We start from the raw sequence: 24,435 nt of genomic DNA, 5'->3' as shown, positions 1-24,435 counted from the left end.
AAAAATCAGAACAATACTGAAAGTTGATAATTATGTTTATTATGGCTGGTAACATATGATAGCTACAGTTATGGATCCATTTAACTTATCTGAAGATTGTTCAATTAAATCTAAAACTATTTACTTACAATTTACAATTAAATAAATTGAACTGTACATGCTTCAAATGACCTCAAAACACTTAAAATTGACACAAAAAGGCCCATATTATAATATAATATAATATAATATAATATAATATATGATATAATATAATATAATATAAAATATTATAATATAATATAATATAATATACCTGGATATTACCTAATTCAAATATCTGCCAAATCAAACTGAAAAAAAAAAAAAAAAAAAAAAAAAAAAAAAACACCACCACCAACAAAATATTCTATTCTATTCTATTTGGATATTACCCCAATTTTTTTTTTTTTTTTTTTTATTATATTATATTATATTATATTATATAAAACACACAACATTTTTTAATATAATAAAAAATTTTATTATATTATATTGTTATGTTATATAATATTATATTATGTTCTTTTATATTACATTACAGCTATGTGACCATTACTAATATTATTACCAATAACAACCATGATTTTTTGTTGAAACAATATTTCAGGAATAAACACTTTGCTTTCGGTATCAGCCATATAAAACCAACTGGTAGATATTTTTAAAAGACTACGTTAACATGGGCAATATCAATAAAGCTGCCAATATTTTGTGCACAAACAAGTAAATAACACGTCAATCACTGACAAAGTCCACGGCTTCGTGCTTCCCTGTATGAAACCTTTTGATTTTCTTCTTGTACGCATTAGTCTTAATTTGATTCGGTAACAATGACGATTAATCAGTACAGACAGATTTCATTAATCCTTTTTGATTGCAGTTGATTAGGTCGTCTATTATCTAAACCAAACGAGCTGAAGAGTCAGAACAGAACTCTATAAAAGGAGCAGTGTAATTAGTCAAACAGCATTAGGAGTGCTTTGTTTACATCCACATGGCTCTGGATAAGATGTTCACAAGAGTGCACAGATTACAGCTCAGCTCCCTTGATTTGGTCCAGTAAGTAATTACCTAAACACCCAACAACCAGTTTAAACATGTATTTGAAGAAAGAAATTACAACCTTTACACTAAAGTATCATTTTGAGAAAGTACACTCATTCATTGCTCCTTCTAGATGGCAGTTTGTAGGATCTCAGTTTTACTTTAACACAATTTGTAATAAGTTAACATTAGTTTACTTTAGATAACATGAACTATGACTGAACAATCATTCTACAGCATTTATTAATCTTAGTTAATGTTAATTTCAACATTTACTAACATACTAAAATCACAAGTGGTGTTTGTTTACATAAGTAATGCACTATGAACTAACATGAACGAACAATAAACGACTGTATTTTTATTAACCAGCATTAACAAAGATTAATAAATACTGTAATAAATGTATTGTTCATTGTTAGTTCAGGTTGGTTAATACATTAACTAATGGAACCTTATTGTAAAGCGTTACAGATACTTTAAAATACATTTTTAAAAGTTTTTAAAGGAGAAGTCCACTTCCAAAACAAAGATTAACAGATAATGTACTCGCCACCTTGTCATCCAAGATGTTCATGTCTTTCTTTCTTCAGTCGTAAAGAAATTATGTTTTTTGAGAAAAATATTTCAGGATTTTTCTCCATATAAATGGACCGCTGTTTAAATGCGGCTTCAAACGATCCCAAATGCGGGTGTAAACGATCCCAGCTGAGGCAGAAGGGTCTTATCTAGCGAAACGATCGGTTATTTTCATTCAAAAAAATAAAATTTAAATACTCTTTAATCTCAAACGCTCGTCTTGCCTTTCTTTCCATGAACTCTGTGTATTCTGACTCAAGACAGTTAGGGTATGTCGAAAAACTCCAATATTTTTTCCCTCAACTTCAAAAATCATTTCAAAAATCATCCTACATCGCTACAGAAGTACTGACCCAGTCTTTGCAAAGTGAACATGCAAAGAAGATCAAACACCCTTAACAAAAAAAGGTAAAACAGCGATATAGGACAATTTCAAAGTTGAGGGAGAACATGAGATGGGAGTTTTTCGACATATCCTAACTGCATTTTGGAAGTTCAGAATCGGGGCACCATATCAGTCCATTATATGGAGAAAAATGCTGAAATGTTTTCCTCAAAAAACAATTTCTTTACAACTGAAGAAAGACAGACATGAACATCTTGGATGACAAGGGGGTGAGTACATTATTTGTAAAGTGCTGTTCTGGAAGTGGACTTCTCCTTTAAGTGTACATAAAACATCACCTATAAAGTAAGTCTATGAATCTTCCCATCAAATTACATATTAACAGAAAAATACTGCGCCAAATCAAGCGACCAGAGTTACTTTATTCTCTCTAATCGATTTATAAAATAGATAATCCTCTGGGTTCAATACAAGGAAGCTAAACTCTACTAACACAACTTCTGACATAACGTTGATCACCACAGCAAATGTTTCTAATATATTTGTAATATAAAACACGTTTATGTTCATGAATTTTATGTTTCCCCCCCCATAAACAACAGCTATTTTCTGTCATTTCTATTAAACAGTGGAAAAAAAAAAAAAAAAAAAAAAAAAAAAAAAAAAAGCAAAACAAAAACAAACAAGTTCACAGAGATAACAGTGACTGACATGTTTATTTACCTGTTGATAGTGGTTTGGTTGGGCTCTGTGCCACAGAGTTCAGTGTACCAGTACTTGGCCGTGTTCTGGTTATAGTCACCAAACTCTGCCTGGGCCAGGAGTGCGCTGAGCTCTTCAGCCTGTTCGGAGCACATCCGCAGATGTCCACGATGCAGATCCTCTTTCACATGCATAAAAAACAGGTGCCTGTAGAGCAGAACAGAAGACAAAGAAAGTGAGTTACGAATTGAAACAGGTGGCAAGTGAAGTGAAGGAAACGCATATGGATGTCGACAGGTGGTACGACAGGAAAGCGAGGGTGATCCACGCAGACTGAAACAGGTGATGGGAACTTGAATTACAAAAACACGTCTTGCACATGCTCTCATTTGCTGGATCCAACTAGCATTTTATTATGGAGATCATTTTTAGAAGAACTGATCCTTTAGAAAGGAACAGTGAAAACCAGAAGTGGCCAAAAATCAATTGAAAATAATGAAAGGTCAAAGAAAAGCAGAAATGACGGTTTTCATTTGATATGGTCACTTTCACTTCAAAAACCAAACAGGAGAACTTTGTAACTGCATTTGTATGGGTGAATTGGTTTGACTTTTGCTCCAGTTTCAGTCTTATCTCTCATATCAGTTGGTGAAAAACGTCTTGCGGTTGCACGGCTCTTAATGCAGAACACTTGCGTGTTACTAAACGATAAGCATCCCGTCTCATACAAAGCATGAAAACCACACTCACTACTGACATAAAGCTGACATAAATCCCTGTAGCTGTAATTCAGGAGAGCTAATTGTGCGTTTCACTGAGGATGGATCTCTTTTCAGCTGTCAGTATTTGCTCTTTGATCGATCAATGACAGGAGAAGTCTCAAGGATAAAACTTGACGGTAAAGTCACACAAACCAGGCTTGCAGCCATGAGGACTTAAGTTTTTTTTTTTTTTTCTATTGATTAATTCTCTCTAAGGGAAGGTTTTTCACCTTGACTAAGAGTCAGAATACTTCCTGCTCAGCTGTGAAAATGTACAGATAAGTGGAATTTAATTACACTGTAATAGCAAACACAAATATTTTGCAGATGCACAATCATTTCTGTGTCGAGTAACTGGCAAAATACTGGAAGTGGCGCATTCTGTGGATGAGAATCCATGAAACCCATTATTAGACCATTTTCCAAGGCTGTATGATATATTAAATCAGTTTAAAAATTATAAAGCATAATGCTATTTTAACACTTTTGTTTAACAAAACGATATAATTACTTCTTTTTGATACTTTATTTGAACTAATTACAATCTCATTGCTATTATACATGTATTAGAAGTCATTTTACAGGCTATTGTTCGCTTAGGTCTATTTTTATTATGACAAAAAAATAAAAGTATAATTATCCGATTAATTGTCAGAATAATTTACAGATTATTCGATAACCAGAATAACCCTAGTTTGAGTCTGTATGTCTTCACTGTGTATGACTGAAAAATGTAAATAAAGAACAAGTAAATAAATAAATAAAATAAAAATGGGGAAAAAAAAAGTTAATAAAAAATGTTAAGTACGGAACAAATGTTTGTTTTTGCATGTCAGCACTGTGCATGATTTAAAAAGGGAAAAAAAGTAGTAAAACATTTTTTATAAATATGATATTATAATTTTATAACAATATAAATGTTTTAAACAACTACAACTTGCAATATTTAATTAAATAATTGCAAAGTTGTTGTTCATATATAATAATGAGAACAACAACTTTTGTTTTTTTTTTTAATGTTATGTTTTTACTGTGTTTTAGTGTGTTAGTGTTATTCTTACATAATCAAGGTAACCCAACTGAAGTTGACTGAGATTAAACGGAAATGCACAATGAAAAAAACATGAGTTTTGAAAGTTATCGGTTTCTGCAAATGAACCGTTCATATATTATGTTTTTTCTTTAGTTTTTTTAAACAAACAAGTTATGTCATACTTGTGTTCAGGGAAAAACGAGCTGAATCTGCCCGAACTGTATCAGCTGTTCATCTGTTCCTGTTGTTCTTCACAAACCTGTTCAACAGCATCATGGGTGAACTACTCTTAAACTTTACTTTTCTTGCACAGCTCTGGCTCCTTTAGGTTCATGTACATCTGATCCAAAGCCCTTATGTTCTCGTACGCTAATGTGCAATAATGTCCACTACAGGACACAATGTCAAATTTTGCAAGTCCCCCGAGACTAGGTTTGGAGACCAAACAGAACTGATGTTTTCCCCCAGCCAACAGAGGAGCATGGGAACACCAAAAACAGGCTGGGAGATACTCCTGATCTGCACGCAGGCGATGGCTCTTTAGGAAAACAAACACCGGCATATCAGTTTGCGCAGAGCTGCCGACAAAAGCCCTGGGCTGATAAACATTGACTTTGGATGAAAAAAAAGACACTAGAAAAAAAAAGGCGGAGAACGAAAGATTGAGGTGGATTCATAGGCCAGACAAATAAACAAGACCTGCCGTTTGACAAAGGGAGTCTCGCCCGGCCTGACGAGGCACTTCCCTGCGGTGACATCAGACTCATGTGATGAATTACCTGGCAGGCAAAACAAAGGCGGCTGATGGGGGGCAGGGAGAGAGACGGGTTACTAGCGGTCAAACTCCTGCTACTCCAGGACGAACACGCGGCGCCGGTTCAGTCAGGTTCGTTACAAGACTAATCTTAGAAACACGCAGCCTCGCTGATGCAGCCACTTGTCATCAACAAACACCACACAATGTGATCCACCACTGTGTGTGGCTCTAATGGTGGGAACATTAACCGAAAAATGCCTGATGTTTAGTAAAGGAGGTTAAAACAATAAGCCACTAGAGACCATGTTTCAATGGTTTTACCATGGTTAACAAGGGGGAATTGTTGCAAAAAAACTCTGTTACTGAAAATCTAAAATGAATTAATGGAAATGTCCCATATTGGCCACCTTTAAATATTAAATTTAGATTTTTAGTATTATTCCATTACATTTATGTAGCAAGGATGCTTTAAATTGATAATAAATACATTTATATAATGTTACAAATAAGATAGACAAAAAGCGTGCTAATATAATATATTTTAAGTGTGCTAAATTGAAACTTCATTAAAATGTGTATTTACTAATACAATAAAAACGCATGATATACAAGTTTTAATAGAAATTACATTAAAACTATATTTTGGTTTATCATAAATGCTTGTCAGTACATTAAGCATTTACTACATTTCAGAGACTAAAGTAGTATTTATGATATTGCATATAAAGATGTACTCAAGCAAAAAAAAACTCTAAAGTTCAGCTAAATTAATTTAACAAAATTTTGCTAGATTTAACTAGAACACATTTTACTTGAATACATTTCCATTTAATTACAGTTAACATTCAGTTAGGCGTCCAAAACATTACACTCAGTCCACACTCCGTGCATTTATTATGCAAATAATTTACTTCGAAAGTATGCAGAAGTGTTTTTCCCCTTCACAAGGGAAAGACTTTATCAGCTATGAGCAGCTGAGAATAGCCTGTTGTGGAGGAGTCTGAAGTCTTAATGCTTTCAGATTAGCGAGCATGAGAGGAGGTCCGGGGGCCACAGATGGGCGCCACTCGCTCTCACTACATCTCACTTTATAACCATTTCAGTAAAGTGAAAGTGAACACAGCGTATGTGTGCACAAGGTCAGGTGTTCATGTTATAGAGATACGACCCAGTCTGTCTGTAACTTTCATCAGCAATGTCACCGCACCTGTCGGGGGCGATAAGCGAATTGAAAGCATAACGCAGTCAGTTTTTCCTACCGTTCAACACTGTGTGTGTGTTAGGCATGTTAAATGCCTATAAATAGTAATCTACACCCCAGTAGTTAGTGTTTAGCACATAAATAGTGTACATGAAGTGTTGTTGCCACACCCCAACAACAAAAGTGAAACTTTCCTTCTAATATTTTCAAACTAATTCACAAACACACACCTCTCGTCTTCGAGGGCCATTTTCTCAGAAGCAAATTCTCATAAAAAAGACAAGGAAATCTTCATTTTGCAACAGGAGCATTTGATTGTGTAACTGAAGAGAATTCAATTAAAACGCCTGTACCATTCTGTTGACAAGAAATGGGTCATGGCTTGATATCTGAGCGAGCTTGAGCTTTGTGAAGGAGGGCTTTTGTGGGTTTGAGGTTTTGGCTTCAAATGCGGTGCACTTTCTGCAGAATTTCCTCAGATGTTTGGCTAGAAAGCAAATCTCACAACTGGCAGGGATGAAAATCTAAATTGCTCAAAGTTCACTAAGTTTATGGCATCGTCAAATCAGATGTTTCACATTTTCAAGGCAATTTACTGAAATCGATTGCAAATATAAATATTACAAATACATGTAATATATAAACACGTAACCTAACCACGTCACCGTTTTTGCACCAATTTCTTTCTAATCGTTTCATCTTCTCCGTTACAGGCAGGCTCATTGTCGGGGGCCAGATGTTTAGGGGGGTCTGCCGCAAAGAACAAAACATTCCTCTGAAATGAAACGAGAAGCTTCTGCCCAGAGACAGCAACAAAGAGGCCAATCCGCACAGGAGTTTCATTCTTTTCAGGCGCCCTTTGAAACAATGTGGTTTTAGAGTTAGTCAAATAACATTGCTGTGAGCCATGCGGCGGGGGTTACTCGCAGTCAACGAACTCTAGTAAACCCTTCTATCAGCTCCATGCATCACAGGTAAACACCTCCTCACCAATCCACAAAGTGTTAATCATCATTCGCCTAAACATGCAAGAAAACACCAATAAAAATCAGAACTCGCACAAACACATGCTTTGTGAACAATCGCCTTTGGCAAGTGATGCTTGTGTGTTTTCCATCAACTTTGCAAACCGTAATGATGCCGTAGGCTGAAAAAAAACACCCACAAAATTAGATTTAGTGCGGAGATAACCCAGCATCATTTCTGAGTAATACACACTCAGCTCAGAGAGGTGTAGGTTACTATAGTTCATCCACAAACGTGGCTAAACCTGTTCTGCCGTCAAAGCGCATGTAATCCAGTAACACAGTAAGAAAACAGAGCTCTAGTGTTTTAATTCAGAAAATGATCATTAAATCACGAGAAAAAGAGCAAGACACAAGCTCAAATAATCTTTTGATAGAATTTCACACCTCAGGTTTGCATTTGAATGAAATACGCCTCATGATACACATGATAATTCAGTAATTTAGAATCGAGACAAAAGATGACTTCACTGGGGAATGGCACACAGTCATCTTTTTAGGTTTGTTCTATTTTTAGTCTTTTGGTCACTTTTTTTTTTTTTTTTTTTTTTTTTTCTTCAGAGAAGAGTAGAGTGAAAACTACTCTCTAAATTCATATTTGCCAGCCAGGGTCAGAATTTAACTTTTCCATTAAGAGGCAATATTTTGTAATTTTTATATCTTTAAGAGCAATTTTTATAATCACCTTAATATTATAAAACCCATATGTTGTCTTTAATATCAAATACTTAAAGGAGAAGCCCACTTCCAGAAGAACAATTTACAGATAATGTACTCACCCCCTTTTCATCCAAGATGTTCATGTCTCTCTTTCTTTAGTAGTAAAGAAACTTTTTTTGAGGAAAACATTTCAGGATTTTTCTCCATATAATGAACTGATATGGTGCCCCCATTTTGAACTTCCAAAAACTGATCCCAAATGCAGTTGTAAATTATCCCAGCCAAGGAAGAAGGGTCTTATCTAGCAAAACGATTGGTTATTTTCAATTTAAAAAATACAATTTAAAAAATACAATTTAAATACTTTTTAATCTCAAACGCTCATCTTGTCTTGCTCTGCCTGAACTCTGTGTATTCTGGTTCAGTTAGGGTATGTCGAAAAACTACAATTGTATTTTCTCCCTCAAATCATTTCAAAATCATCCTACATTGCTGCAGAAGTTCTGACCCAGAACTTAAACCTTAAGTCTGCCACAGACTTTTTGTTAAGGACATTCCTGCACTTACTCCAGCAGATGCTACATGTGTTTTAGAATCTGATTTTAAAGATGTTAATGATGACAACAACAACAACACCTTATCCCAAGATGACATCACATTTTGAACAAATTAAATGGTATAAGGAAAAATAGTTCTGGACACTATGAAACGCCCTTCTACCCTTCAAAGAAAGACCTAAGCTGCCAGACACCAGACAACTTGTCCTTGTGAGACTTAATCATTTAAAGAGAAAACTCTTAAAGGACCAAAGGTATAAGGAGCATTATGTGAAATTCATAGAAGATGTCATTGAAAGAGAAGAGGCAGAGGAAGGTAAAGATGGTGGATGCGAAGGCGAAAAATGATATGTTCCTCATCACGGTGTTTACCACCCTAAGAAACCGGACAAATTGAGAGTTGTTTTTGATTGTTCTGCCAGGTATGACGGAAATGGTTTGAATGATTGTCTCCTTCAAGGACCTGATTGATGAACAATTTGACTGGTATTCTTCTAACATTTCATCAACACCCTGTTGCTTTAATATGTGACGTTAAGAAAATCAGTTCCATGTATGGGAAGCAGACAGAGATTTTCTGCGATTTTTGTGGTGGAGAAATGGAGACTTGAAAGAACAACCTCAAGAATACAGAATGAAAGTTCATCTCTTTGTAGCGTCTTCCTCTCCGGGATGTGTGAACTATGAATTAAAGTATTTGGCTGAAGGTAACAAGGATCAGTACCCTTTGGGCTTTGAGTTTGTAATGAATAACTTCTACGTAGATGACGGTGTTACAAGTGTACCAACAACAGAGGATGTAATTCACCTTGCTCAAGAAGCCAGAGAACTTTGGGCTATTGGTGGCCTTAAGACTTCACAAATTTGCCTCTAATGATAAAGCTGTCCTCGAAAGCATTTCTTCTTCATAACGAGCTAATGATGTAAGAGAATCTGACCTTTCATTTGATGATTGCTTGATAGAGCGAACATTGGGGATTCAGTGGAATGTAGAACTTGACTGCTTTAAGTTTGACATTTGTCTTAAGGAACAGCCAGCAACTCTGCGTGGAATCTTATCCACAATTGCATCATTATAATGACCCACTAGGATTTATAGCTCCATTTACCCTCCGTGGAAAGAAGACACTTCAGGAAGTATGCAGACAGGGTATAGGCTGGGACGACATACTGAGTTATGAGTTGCAGCCAGTGTGGGAGTTCTGGAAAAAAGACTTGAGTAACTTAAAGTGACTCCGCCTGATTTTGGAAAGTTGAAGGAAGTGGAGTTGCATCATTTTTCAGATGCTAGTTCTAGCAGATACGGACAGTGCTCATATCTGAGATTGACAAATGAAAGAGACGATGTCCATGTTACTCTTTCAATGGCAAAGTCCCATGTGTCCCCAATAAAGATAACGACTGTTCCAAGGTTGGAGTTGACAGTGGATGTCAGTAAAATCTTTAAAGAAGTGCTTCGGTATACCGACAACGCAGAGTTCTTCTGGACTGACTTCAAATTTGTTCTGGGATACATCGATAATAAGGCCAGACTGTTTTAGGAAAGTTTTATGGAACCAGAAGATCAACCTCCCTCCTAGTGAGATTCCAGAACTACTATCATGTGACTTAGAAATCAGAAGTTCTCAACCCTTTACACTAGGGTAGTGGGCCAGGGAACTGTTGTAAATCTCTTGTGCAAGTTCTCATCTTGGTCTCATACAGTTAGAGTGATCGCACGCATTTAATTAACAAGTTAATAAGGATAAATCAAATCTTTCTACAGTTGAGGAAAGAGAAAAGGCAGAGTGTCTGGTAGCCAAACTTCTGCAAAGACATGCGTTTCGCAATGAACAAAGTGTTAAGTAAAGGAAACCATTTATCATCTTTTAAGGAATTGCATAATCTTGATCTATTTCTTGACAGTGATGATGTGATTAAGGTGAAAGGATGACCAAGTAACTCTTCTTCTGTAGTCTACTCAACATCCTGTAATGTTTTGGTAAACTGCTGTAATCGAATGTCTAGTCCAAATGTGGGTTTTACTGTTAAGTTTGGTAAACCCTTTTTTTTTTTCCCCCTAACTATGCATTTTATACAAGTGTCTTGCTATGTCATTTGTAATTTTGAAATCATTCATGTATTGTGACTTATGATTTGGTGGGAGTGTAAAGGACTGCTATTTTGTTAAATGTATTATATAATCTGCATTGTATTAACCCTTTTGTACGGAGCATCACAGAAGGACTTTTATTTTGAAATTAACTTAACGTGCAAAATGTGACTGCATAAAGTGCAACTCGTTTCCGTTTTGTGAGGGACACAGCCTGCAGTTTTGTGCAGTTTTATCCTCTCTTTATTGGACTTGTGCATCTCACTGAAAAGGATTAGAAGGTAAATGGATTTAGTGTATTGCATGAAGCAAATTGTTAGTTTTGTATTTGGTTTATGTAGTGTTTGTTTCCGTTTAGTTTTTGTGCGTTCGTAGTTCTTACGGTGTCTACTTGAATGTCAATGTATTAAACATTCCCCTTCAGTCATTCACTCCGACGTCAAGTCGAGTGACGTACTTGGGATCCCAAAATGGTCACTCGACGTAACGTCTCTGTTCCCTCCTTCAGGGAACGAGGGTTACAGATGTAACCTAGACATTTTTGGACACAGTCAAGTAGTATTGACCATCAGTTCAGTGGTGTAGCAACAATACATCTTTCAAATCTATAAACACTCTACATTTATTTGTGTACACTCACAATAACAAAGGAACGTTTGTAAAATAAAAAATAAATTTCCGTCGTCTACGCCTCTGTGAACTTGAGCTAGTCTGGAGTAAACTACTCAACAGCTGGATTTCCAAATGAATATGTTTTTTTTACCAACGACTGGACTACTTTTGTAAAGTTTATTTGTGCTACGCTGATGGTAAATTTTAAAAAGAGAAGCCCACTTCCAGAACAAAGATTTGCAGATAATATACTCACCACCCTGTCAAAGATGTTCATGTCTTTCTTTCTTCAGTCGTAAAGAAATTATGTTTTTTGAGGAAAACATTTCAGGATTTTTCTCCATATAATGGACTGATATGTTGCCCCGATTTTGAACTTCCAAAATGCAGTTTAAACGCGGCTTCAAATGATCCTAAATGCGGTTACGAGTCCAGCCGAGGAAGAAGGGTCTTATCTAGCGAAACGATCGGTTATTTTGATTTTTTAAAAACTACAACTTAAATACTTTTTCAATCTCAAACACTTGTCTCAACATCTTGTCTCACTGTCCCTGAACTCTGTGTATTCTGACTCAAGAAAGTTAGGGTATGTCGAAAAACTCCAATTGTATTTTCTCCCTCAACTTCAAAACTCATTTCAAAATCACCCTACATCGATGTAGAAGTACCGACTCAGTCTTTGCAAAGTGAACATGCAAAGATCATCAAACACTCCTAACAAAAAAGGTAAAACAGCGATATAGGACAATCAGAGTCCAGGCAGAGTAAGACAAGACGAGCGTTTCAGCATTAAAAAGTATATAAATTGTATTATTTTTATGAAAATAACTGATCGTTTCGCTAGTAAAGACCCTTCTTTCTCAGCTGGGATCGTTTACAACCGCATCTGGGATTGTTTGAAGCTGCATTTAAACTGCATTTTGGAAGTTCAAAAGTGGGGCACCATATCAGTCCATTATATGGAGAAAAATGCTGAAATGTTTTCCCTCAAAAAACTATTTCTTTACGACTGAAGAAAGACATGAACATCTTGGATGACAAGGCTGCAAGTACATTATATATGAATCTTTGTTTTGGAAGACTTCTCTTTTAAGGTTATAAGCGTTTATAATGCGTTTGAGTTCTGAAGTTAGAATAGCACAGGAATGGGAACAAACAGGAATGTTTGCAAACCATTTTCCATGTTATCTCCACAGCTCAACGTTTCAATGCATGCATGTTATATGCAAAGCTACAGCTTGTTTTGTGATCCATATATGAAGCTCCAGGAGGATCTTATGCATCATAGTCTTCCTGCAGTAAGTGGGTAATCAGGGGCTTACTGGGATTGCTGGTGACCTTGTTGTTAGGACTGGATGTAGGGCAAGAGGTTTGTCTATGCAGTTATCTGTTCGTGCTCACGTTGACCCCGAATAGCACCCGCTCAGCAGTTCCTGCTGACAACACCCAGGGCCCTGACTGTGAAGATAACAAGACCTGAGATCACAGCAGCATGTTTTGCATATTTGCAGGCGTAAAGAAAACCAGTGGTGTTCAAGCATGAGAGCGTGGTGGATGTTCTCATGTTTCTAAAAGAGAACCAAACAGCCAGGGTAAGAGTATGTGCATGGCTTAATCTTATAAACATTACTCGCTGTTCGTCCCAAAGGGCTGAAGCTAAACCAGCGCACAGATTAATGTTTAAAAGAGACCTTCTCTTATTTAAAGTGTGCTGTGCCTCTGCTAATGGCGCTGGCCTCTGTGGATCAACAGGATCATTCAGTCCTGATGAGAATGCTAAACACTCAAGCCCTCCATAACAATACAGGCATCTTTACACAAGCCTGGCACGCATAGCATGCCATAAAGACTAGCTAGGGCATAATCAAGAGCATGCAAGCGTAGTTGAGAGTCGACTACTCACTAATGACCTTATTTCTCCCCTCATAACAAAAACGTACATAGTCTAACCAAAAGTGGCCTCTAGGATGGGATAATGAGGCACAGCTAGGTAGCATTAAGGCCTCTACACTCTTAAGTTTATGAAATGTCAGTAAGCACTGACAAATCTATTGATTTTAATAGTGCGTTGCATGAGTATAGATGAAGAAGGATTGCGACAGTAGCGCACATACACAGCAATATAAATGTAAAAAAAACTGCTTTTGCTTTAGGTTAGAAGTTTGTTTACTTTCTCACATGAAGCTGAATTTTGAAGCTCCGATTCGGAGATGGAACATGACATTGCCAGAAACGCTTTTAAAAATGTCTGCTAACACTTGTCTTGACACAAATGCGAACATCACGTCTGATTACGTGTACCGAAAATAGAACGGGGCAGATTAAGAGATGCTTTTTTTGGAAGGTGGCGTTTCTTTAACATGTGAGTGTTTGTGGTTGGGAGAAGAGGTGGGGCGGCTCTGATCCTCAAAAGATCCAGTAATGCTGTAAGCAGGATTAGGCCCTCAAGGCTGGTGGTTATCTTTAAACCGTGCCTCATTTGAGGATTTTCCCCAGCCCGTAATTAAAACATGAAACATAGACGTACAAGCACTGAAAACACAGTCATTTGTGCTGAATCCCTTTTGCGCTACTAGTAAATATTTCTTCTATCTGGCAATCATCCACCAGCACTCTCCACCGAGGAAGCACAAGGATCTATTTTTAGAAGATGCACTTAAACTAATGAACATGAGGAACTGTCATAATAATGGACTACAGAAGCAGAAGCTGTTCCATTCGGCCCCCTCTGGGTCTTATATAAGCAGCTCTTCGGCATTCAAAGGCCTGTGCACTGTTTAGTGCATCTTACATAACAGTACCGACAGAGATAGAAAGGAAGCGGAGAAAGTGTGAAAGCCTGAGCAGAGTTCTAGTCCCGAACAGGAGCTGAGGTGCAACAGGGTTCGGTACGTGGCCCGATCTCATTCTGACATTTCCGACTCCAGAATCTGTTTAGGCACACCAAATTTTTTGCTTTTTGTTATGGATGAAGGAAGAAAGTACATTTATCATAATAAGCATCACCCCTTGGTCAACAACACCCACTTCTTTCAAACATTAGATGTAAAAACGTGCCATATCACAGAATTAAAATGACTTGTAAAGGTTGTTTCATGTTGACTTACATATGTTACAGCAATATCACAACACACAAATATGGTAATCAAATAGTACGACGGAATTTCCAATTCTATGCATTCACTGAACCATAGTTCTTGGGCTCATTTTCAGCTGTAATTCAGCTCTTCAGTCATCTGTAGCATTTTTCGTTCTCATTATGGCTGTGAGACGTTCACCCAGTTTCTAAGATAGCATCAAAAGTACCAGACACAAAATGATAAGAAAGAATACCAGACTTCATGCACATACACGACTCACTTAATTCTCTGTGGGGGAATACCATGTGGCTTCAGGCTGCATTTGCATGAGTGTGTGGTAAATACATACAAATACCCAGAGCTCACTGCCAGTCAATGCGATGAGCAGTGGAACGCAGTGTCGAAGTAGGCCAGAGGTCATTGCACAAACAAGGTTAGAGAACATGACCCTTGTAGCCGGAGGCTGGGTCGCATCATGCATGCATGTGCGCGCACACAAATCTACAACAGTGCCAAAGAGTGAACAAAGGACTGTTTTCATCCGACAGCAGCCGGAATTACACTCAGAAATGCCAGGCAGCCATCTATATTCTGCCATGGGCGTCACTTTCCCCATTTAGTCCATTACTCTTGTATGGGTTACTTTGACAAAAGAGTGTTTTATACTTTGCGTTTTAAGAGGAATGCAAGAATAATGAAACTCTGGCTGATATGATAGTTACTAATTATTTTGAAATGGCAGATATTAAAATTCTATACCTTTGGTCTCAATGTATTTAAAACGAAACACTAAAAACAAAAATAATTTTAAACACAAGTGATATACAAATAAAAAAAAAAAAAAAAAAAAAAAAAAAAAAAAAAAAAACAACATTTCACAATAGTACCGTTTTTACTTTTAACAAACAAACACAGCCTTGGAGAGCATAAAACAGGGTTTGTACAGACACCATAAAAAAAAAAATCCAGGACTTTAAGAACTAGATCTTACTTATCAGGGGGGGAAAAAAAAAAAAAAAAAAAAAAAAAAAAAAAGAAAGAGAAAAAAAAAAAAAAAAAAAGAAATAGATTAATAAAATATAAATATATAAATATAAATATAAATATATATATATATATATATATATATATATATAATATATATATATATATATATATATATATATATATATACTACTCAAAAAAAAAAAGATTTTAAGGGTTAATTTTCTTAAGGGATTAGTGTGTGTACTTTAATGGTTTGATATTTTCTACTGTTTAAAAAGAAAAAAAAAATTAATCTGAAAAAAGATTTGCAAAATCTCTCTGAAATCCTTATCTGAAACAAATGATTCACAGACCTACTCTGGAAGTCCCAAACAGAATCAAACGATTCCCAATTCGCACTCAGAAAAAACGATCTAAAGCAAAAGATTTGTGAACCCGCACAAAGTTCTGATCTAAATAAAATGATTCATGATCCATTATCTGAAGAATCATCATTTCAAAACAGGATTCTGTGTGCAGATCGCAAATCATTTGACTTAGATCGGAACTTTGCGTACTGCAAATCATTTGATTTGAATTCTTCAATTCGTGAAATGATTCACGAACCAGTTTCAATCTAAATCAAGTGATTTGCGATCCACGCTCTAAAGCATCATCATTTCGGATCAGGACTCTCTGAGTTCACGTAACGGGAATCATTTGATTTGAATCATTCAATTCACAAATCAAATGATTTGCGATACATGTTCCAAAGTCCTGATCTAAATCAAATGATTTGTGATACTCGGTTTAAAGTCCCAATCTGAATCAAATGATTTGTTTCTGACATTAACTGTAATAAGCAAAAAAGGTTTGGTGTTTTTAGAATTGTGTGAATTTTGTGTGAAAATAAATGTGCTTATTGACTAAATTAAGCACTTATTTCTTAGATGCAATGTCTTTCAATAACTCAAGCACTTTTCAAGTACCTTTTTTCAGGAATATTGCCATTTTCATAGGATTTTCAGGGCTTAAACTTCAGTCAAATTCAAGTACTTCAAACACCTTAAGCACCTTGTACAAACCTTGATAAGAGACATTTTTAAAATCTTAACGTTTAGAAAGTTTTTTTTTTTTTTTTTTTTAATAAATACAATATTGGACACTATTTATTTATTTATTTTTTTTTTTTTTTTGACTCCTGACTTAGGCTGTTCTTACAGAAAACTTTATTCCATAATACCTGGACATCACTTGTGGGGAAAAAACAACAACACAGTGAGGTCATGTGACACCCTAGCATACTACAGTTTGAAACACTTAAGAATATATAACCATCCCACATTCTATAAAAAGGCATTATTCCGTAACTGTGCTGTAAGCAATATGCTAATATTCCATTCTGAACGCTGCCAGCTCCTGCCACATATAGAGCACAATGAATGTGTTCATTGTTATTCAATGTGCCTCACATTTTCTCTTCCAAATATGCAATCTCAGCCTGATCAAAGCTTTGTTTCTCTGTCGACATCAAGACGAGAACAAAATCTCAACCCCCGCCATCTCAGATTTTCCTAACACGTCAGCCTTCACACTTTCACACACTGTAAGCTGTTTTTGTGCCCATTTGGAAGGCCGTCCAGGGTGCCTTAACAGCTTGAATGAAATTACATGTGGCGGCTCTGGGGGTGCGACGTCCCTCCACGTCGCATCAAGAAGCCTTGTGGAAAGCAGCGCAACACGTGCAACTTCTAATTACCAGTCCAAGTTTCTCCCTCCCCCCCAAAAATCCTTCAATCTTCTCATCCGCCATCTGTCAGTGACCCCCACTAATCTCCCTCAGGTCACCAGAAGACCATCTAAACCAAAAAAGTGGCTTTTAAATTACAAATCCTTACAAAAGGACACTGTCCAGGAAACGGAAGCGAGTGTACATGGACATGCTGCCCCTGCCAGAGCTGTTCTGCCCAGAGGACACAGGATCTGGCATGCCATCCCATTTCATTTTATTGAAAAGGACCCAGCAGAGCTTGGAGAATACAGAACGTGGGGCTCCAAAATGGGCCACCTATCAAATAACAGCACACAGCAGATACCGGAGGAGGACTGAGAACTCACTGTGGGGTTGAAAATGGCACGCTGCAGGTACATACTCACTGCAAAGCCACACACAACCTGAAGCTAATGAAGTACGAGTGAGCATGTGACACAGTTTATAACATCCTACAAGGAGAGAGACTGGAGTAACAAGAAAAAAACTTGTTAACACCTGTCTGTGCCTCTCTTTATCAGAGACAAACATTTGTGGAACCAGCGTCCTGACAGAGTTCATTTACATGACAAGCATTGTAACTACCCAGTCAAATTATCTCCAGGGAGGAAGTTGACTGTCGGAGTGCTTAAAAACCTCAGACTGATGGCTTAATTTCATTTTTGAATTGTAAGTCCAAAGCTTTCATTTCTTCAATTTTAGAAAAGAAAAGAAAACTGGGCAATTTAATTTCCGAGAACTGCAGGAATGGACATTGGTGGAGAATTTATTGGCAGAAAGTCCCTAACCACAGAAAATAATTAACTCCGTTACAGTAAACAGTGTTTACAGTCTGGGACTTATAATAAAAGTACAGGCTAACACAATAAATGTTAAAATACACTTTCTTTTAAAGCCACAAGACTAGCCAGAGAATCACTGAGAATCACACTTTTGGTTAAAAGTGAAGTTCTGACTTTTAAAAACAAACTTTAAGAGTATTCTTTATACTTTTTATTAGGGTTAAAAAATGTGAATTATCTTATTTTATATTTTATACCATTTTATATTTTCAGTTTTCAAAGTAATTTAGTATTCTTTATATACTTTTATATTATTTATTAAAAATAGTGTGAATTATCTTATTTTATATTTTATACCATTTTATATTTTCAGTTTTCAAAGTAATTAAGTTTTAGCAATAGTTACATGCACATATACATATATATATATATACACACACATACATACACACATATACATATACATATACATATATATATATATATATATATATATATATGTATATATGTATATATGTATATATGTATATGTGTGTATATATGTATATGTATATGTATATGTATGTATGTTTATTTATTTATTTATTTATTTGTATTACATTTCAGTAACACTTAGCTAGGGCTGGGCGATAATTCGATAACAATAATTATCGCAATATAATTTTCCTCGATAAAATGTTATGAAGAGTTCGGTAAATGAACGGGACTCATTTGAATTGCGCCACATGGACTGTTTATCTGCTTGGATCAAAGTTCAAACTGCCACGCTGCGCAAGCTCACTACAAAAGGTGCATTTACTCCGTCACACAAGCACTAAACAGCGCTGTGAGATGAAGTGTGAAACACCTGAATTCAGCGATGAACACAAATGACTCAAACTAGTTTATGATTCAAACTAGTCTAAAGCTGTGTGCCACGAGACAGTCAGAAGGCTTTTCAATTTACACATCGCCATCATTTACCATGGATTTACTGTAGTAACACTCACTGCACCATGGTATTGTGGCAGAAATGTGGGATTTTTACACTGAATTTTATTACAGGAGTAATGGCATATAATTATAGTATGTATGTATTTGTGATTAAGCTATAGCAGGTGTGCATTTATACCGAATGTTTTTAGACTACTGTTTTTCATACAAATAGGCTACCTATAAAACCATGTAGTTATATTTTTACCATGGTATTGAGGTACCATTATGTGTGGTTTTAACAGTGTTTATCATGATTTGAAACGTATGCTTGCTACTATGGGAGACCAATGCTTAATTAAATAAAAAATAATAATAAAAAATAAAAACTTAACCATATAAAACTGAGGTTGCTACGATTTTTATAGATGTTACTGATTGATAATGAACAAAACTTTACCTCTGCATCCTCAAGCTACTATCAAATGTGCATTTCTAAGAGACAGAAAAAGTGATATTATTATTGATTTGCTTATTATTGATATACTTGATTTGAACTCATTAGAACATGCAGAAATTAATTTTTCTATTTAGATATTTATTTTGTGAAGGAAAATTAATGGTCTGGTTTCTACAACTTTCACATTGGAGCAAAAATCTGACTTTAAACTTGAAAGAAAGATTTGACATTTATCGAGACAATTATCGATATCGACTGATATGAAAAAAAAAAATTGTGATAATTTTTTTGCTTATATCGCCCACCCCTAACTAATGTTAACAATAATACATTTATTACACTATTTATTCATCTTTGTTAATGTTAGTTAATAAAAATACAGTCGTTCATTGCTCATGTTAGTTCACTGCATTAACTGATGTTAACAAACAACCTGTAATTTTGACATTGCATTAGTAAATGCTGAAATTAACACTAAGGTTAATAAATGCTGTAGATGCACTGTTCATTCTTTGTTCATGTTAAACGCAGTGAATTTAAGTTAACTAATGTACCTTATTGTAAAGAGTAACCTACATTTCGATGTAGCTTCAAGTTTTAGTAATTTTAGTTTTCAGTTTAAGCTCATTTCAGTTAACTGCAAAGGTAATATTTTTAGTTTGTAAGTTTAAGCTTTTCATATAATATGTAACCATTTCAATGAACAAAAATTGATTTTAATTAACAGAAAGTCAACTAAACAGACAAGGATAAGCGATTCTATCACACTAGTCTAGTCTCGCACAATTCTTAAAAGGATAGTTCAAACAAAAATTTAAATTTTCATTATTTACTCATAACTGCAAAACTGTATTAATTATGACTTCCCAAGGCTGAACACAAAAGACTAAAAAATGCCTTTTTCTTAATTATCACATGTTTGGTTAACAGCATTCATCAAAACATCTCCACAAAAGAAAGTCATACAGATTTGGGACAAGTCAGTCAATGACAGAATTTGTATTTTTTGGTGAACTAACCCCTTAAGTCTTGTGCTTATACTTTAAGCAAAGTGCGTTCTAACACTTCTTGCGTTTCACTGTACTCTAACTTTTATAAAATAACTTGGTCAAGAATGCTACAAATGCGGTTACTATAGTTTAACTTGTGCTCCACATTTGTCTCAGACAAAGAAAAGTAACAAAACTCCACAGTTACAGTGAATAAAAGAGCATGCGGTGGTGGTGACTCTCAGCCTCTGCCAGCTCAGTCTCTGTGGGTAGGAGCCTTTGAGCAGGGGATCACATTTCCTGCTGCCGCTCATAGCACAACGACCTACAGTAACCTACAGGGAGCAGGGTTACTACAGGGCAAACCACTGTACTGAGAGGAAAAAAAAACTTTACAGGCTACTGTGCAAAGTGCTCCTTCTCTAATAGAGACACATGACTTCAGCTGATTTGAAGCTTAAGGTACACTCATAAAACCAGCGTTGTTAAATGAATATTTAATATGTAACATGCCCTAGATTTTTTTGCGGTTATATCTTAACACAGGCACAAGATATAGCTCAAGTCGGGCATGCAATTCACATTAGACGCAGTGAATGCAAGAGAAATGGCTTTGCTTCCAATAATATAACACATTCGTACACCCACATGCGCAGTTGCCTTTCTTCCTGTCATTATTCTACTGAAATTCTAGTGAAATCTTTTCTCACTGTATTGAAAAGGAAGTTTAAAACTCTCTGTTCTCACAGACTATGATGAAACATTCCCAGTCCAAACTTCCTCAAATAATGTCTATTTATTGTTTTCGGTAATATACACGTTTTTGTGTAATCAACGTACCTCGTCTGCTCCTGCAGAATTAGATGAGGCTCCACGAAGAACTTTACTCTGAGCCGTAGTCTGCAGGGTGTTTGATTGTCCATCTGCTGGGAGATTCTGTTCCTCAGGTTCAGCCACAGGTTTTCTCCCTTACTGCCAGAAAATTGCAGCCCAAAGTAATCCACCTCAATTATTCCTAACTTCCGACATACCTGTCAGCAACAAAGAAAGATTCACGCTTTGTTAAACATCAGAATTTAACTGATTTGTTAAAAAGCGCACCTTGGACATTCTGCCCAACATCTTCTTTTGTGTCACATTAGTCACATTCTGCCTTTTTTTTTTTTTTTTTTTTTTTAACATGACACTTTGTCATTGTTTACTCATCCTTATTTGTGGATGAACGATTTCTTTAACCCAGATGTCTTCAAACTGGGGGACCCACAAACACACCGGAAGCGGCCAAACAAACTCCTCAAGACTGCTTGAAAATTGCAGCCAGGAGTGTTGAGGCCGCTTTTAAGATTAAGATAAAATGTGGCTTATTTAAAGAAATCAAGATAAAAAGAAACAAACAAACAAGGAGTTACATTTTCATTGTTTTGTTTTTATCAAGAGTCTGAAGCGATTATTTTTAAGAGTCTTACGTAATAGAGGCGAGAAAAATCCCTTTAAAGGGCAAATCTGAAGTCCAGCGAGGCAAAATGACGCCTTTAGTGTACTATGCTATAGTTTGTACACTTCATGGAAATATCCTGAGATGACATGCTTACGCAAGCGAATTAATTCACTATTTTAAGCCTCTACATCGTCATGAGAACGCAACTTTACACTCAGCTCAAATTTTATGTCGTTTTTCTAAATTGGTGCTAGACTAAAACGTTTGAGTTTTGTGCAAAAATCAGAGATGTCCTTAAAATTATTTATAAAAGTTGAGGTGTTTAAAAACAGTTCACTTTGTCATTTACGTTGAAGGAGGTGTAGTATCTCCATGCATGAGCCAAACATCTGCTGCTGAAGCGAATGAACTCTAGTAACCTCAAGCATGCCTTCACACATGCACACACTGTTGTTTTAGAGTATGCAAATATCTCTTTCTCTGAAAATGATAACGTAAACGTCTACATACAACACTCTGCATCTGTTAAACATCATGCAAAATAATTTTGTCCGTTTTGAAACAGTGTAATTGTAAACAGAACCTAACATTTAATTATTTGTCTCCATGATCTAACGAAAGAAATGATCGAATGAGACTTAAAAATGCTTTAAGAAAATGCTAAAAATAATTGGGCATGTTTACATAAATAAACGCGTGAAATCTAAGACATAAACAGACTGATGTTGATATCAAGTTTCCATGTGCCTCGTAAAAACTCATTCATTCCACGCTCAGGCAACATCTTTTGTTTTTCAACATTTGTGCTTGTTTTCTATATGTAATAATGCACGAGAGCGGATGGTATGAAATACCAATTAATAACAAACATCACACCAATTTCACATTGAGACTTTCATTCATCATCTTACCTTATTTAGACAGTCCTCTCCGTTCGCCTTCGCGTCCACTTCAATCTCCATCACCACCGCGTCCGGTCGCGTTACATGGCAGAGCATTTTGGAGAGGTGTTTTGTCTTTGGTCTACCCGTCCTGTACGAAAAATACTACAAACAGCTCTCACTGTTGTCCTCTCTAAGCACCCTACATCAGCCCTCGCTCACTTTCCTCAAGCCTTCAGTTTCTCTGTGGTTGAGCGCTTCCTGCCCTATATAAACCAAGCGCTGTTGAAACCACGCCCACCACTTCCACAGCCAATCACACGAGGCGTATCAAAGCCTACAGCGAACGCTCTGACAGCAACAGAAAGCCTGCCATGTTCACTTAGTAGTGAATACTGTAGACGCCACTAGCGTCCCCTACAGGTGCGTTATATTGATCATGAAGATGCTCGAGTTTAATTTACATTTACATTACATTTACATTTAATTTTCGAGTTTTTAATTTATATTACTAAATATCAGTTAATCATATATTTAAACCCCTCAATTAACCATAAACACATTTCTACCTGTTATTTTTATCTGATGTTCCAATAATTCATCAGTTAAGGTGCCAATTATCATGATGATCTATCTACAACTGAGGACAAAAGTTTACATATACCTTGCTGAATCTGCAAAATGTTAATTATTTTACCAAAATAAGAGGGATCATACAAAATGCCTATTTTTTTAGTACTGACCTAAATAAGATATTTCACATAATAGACGTTTACATATAGTCCACGAGAGAAAATAATATTTGAATTTATAAAAATGACCCCATTCAAAAGTTTACATACACTTGATTCTTAATACTGTGTTGTTACCTGAATGATCCACAGCTGTTTTGTTGTTGTTGTTGTTTAGTGAAATCCTTCAAGTCCCACAAATTCTTTGTTTTTTTTTTTTTTTTTTTTTTTTTGCATTTTTGTGTATTTGAACCTTTTCAACAATGACTGTATGATTTTGAGATCCATCTTCTCACACTGAGTACAACTGAGGGACTCATATGCAACTATTATCAGGGTTGCCAGGTATTCACAATAAAACCTGCCCAAGTGCATATTCAAAATTAGCATAAACTAGCCTATTCACATTTTAGAGGGATTCCCCAGGTAAAAATTGCATTCTAGGTGGTAAAATCCACGTTTTTTAGCAAGGTTCCCCTGGCAAAATTGTAATTTCAGTAATTAAATATCACATTATCAGAATCGCTTCAACCCGCAGACATGAAAAACAACCCGCGGCAACAGTTTTAAAGAAACCCAATTTCGCGGGAAAAGCATGGACTTGGCAACACTGACTGTTACAGAAGGTTCAAGGTCTCACTGATGCTTCAGAAAGAAAAACAATGCATTAACAGTCAGGGGATGAAAACTTTTTGAATTTGAAGATCAGAATAAATTTAACTTATTTTGTTTTCTGGGAAACATGCAAGTATCTGCTGTAGCTTCTGAAGGGCAGGACTAAATGAAAAAAATATGATATTTTGGCAAAATAAGAAAAATGTACACATCTTCATTCTTTTCAAAAGTTTTCACCCCCTTAATGCATTGTTTTTCCTTCTGAAGCATCAGTGAGTTCAAAATCACTACTGGAAAGGGTTCACACAAATTCACAAAATACACAAAAACGCGGGCAGTTTAACTGTTCAGGACAAACAAGGGACTCATGAACAGCTATCACTAAAAAAAAAAACCCACACACACAGCTATGGATTATTC

The 24,435-nt window shown here is 35.9% G+C and overlaps 1 protein-coding gene across 1 annotated transcript in view; it reads right to left on the bottom strand.

Moving 5' to 3' along the window:
* mylipa (myosin regulatory light chain interacting protein a) overlaps window positions 1-22,935 on the bottom strand; it is a 29,534-nt gene extending 6,599 nt beyond the window's left edge. The window contains exons 1-3 of the mRNA XM_051136860.1: window positions 22,700-22,935; window positions 21,191-21,381; window positions 2,714-2,899 (exon numbers count right to left, since the gene is read on the bottom strand). Of these exons, the coding sequence (XP_050992817.1) occupies window positions 2,714-2,899; window positions 21,191-21,381; window positions 22,700-22,786 (464 nt within the window). The 5' untranslated portion in view covers window positions 22,787-22,935. The remainder of the gene's footprint in view (window positions 1-2,713; window positions 2,900-21,190; window positions 21,382-22,699) is intronic.
* Between the last annotated feature and the right edge of the window lie 1,500 nt (window positions 22,936-24,435).

This window comes from Labeo rohita, chromosome 19 (assembly GCF_022985175.1).
Source record: "Labeo rohita strain BAU-BD-2019 chromosome 19, IGBB_LRoh.1.0, whole genome shotgun sequence".
In the NCBI taxonomy this organism is placed as follows: Eukaryota; Metazoa; Chordata; class Actinopteri; order Cypriniformes; family Cyprinidae; genus Labeo; species Labeo rohita.
This window is presented reverse-complemented; position numbering and strand designations above follow the sequence as displayed.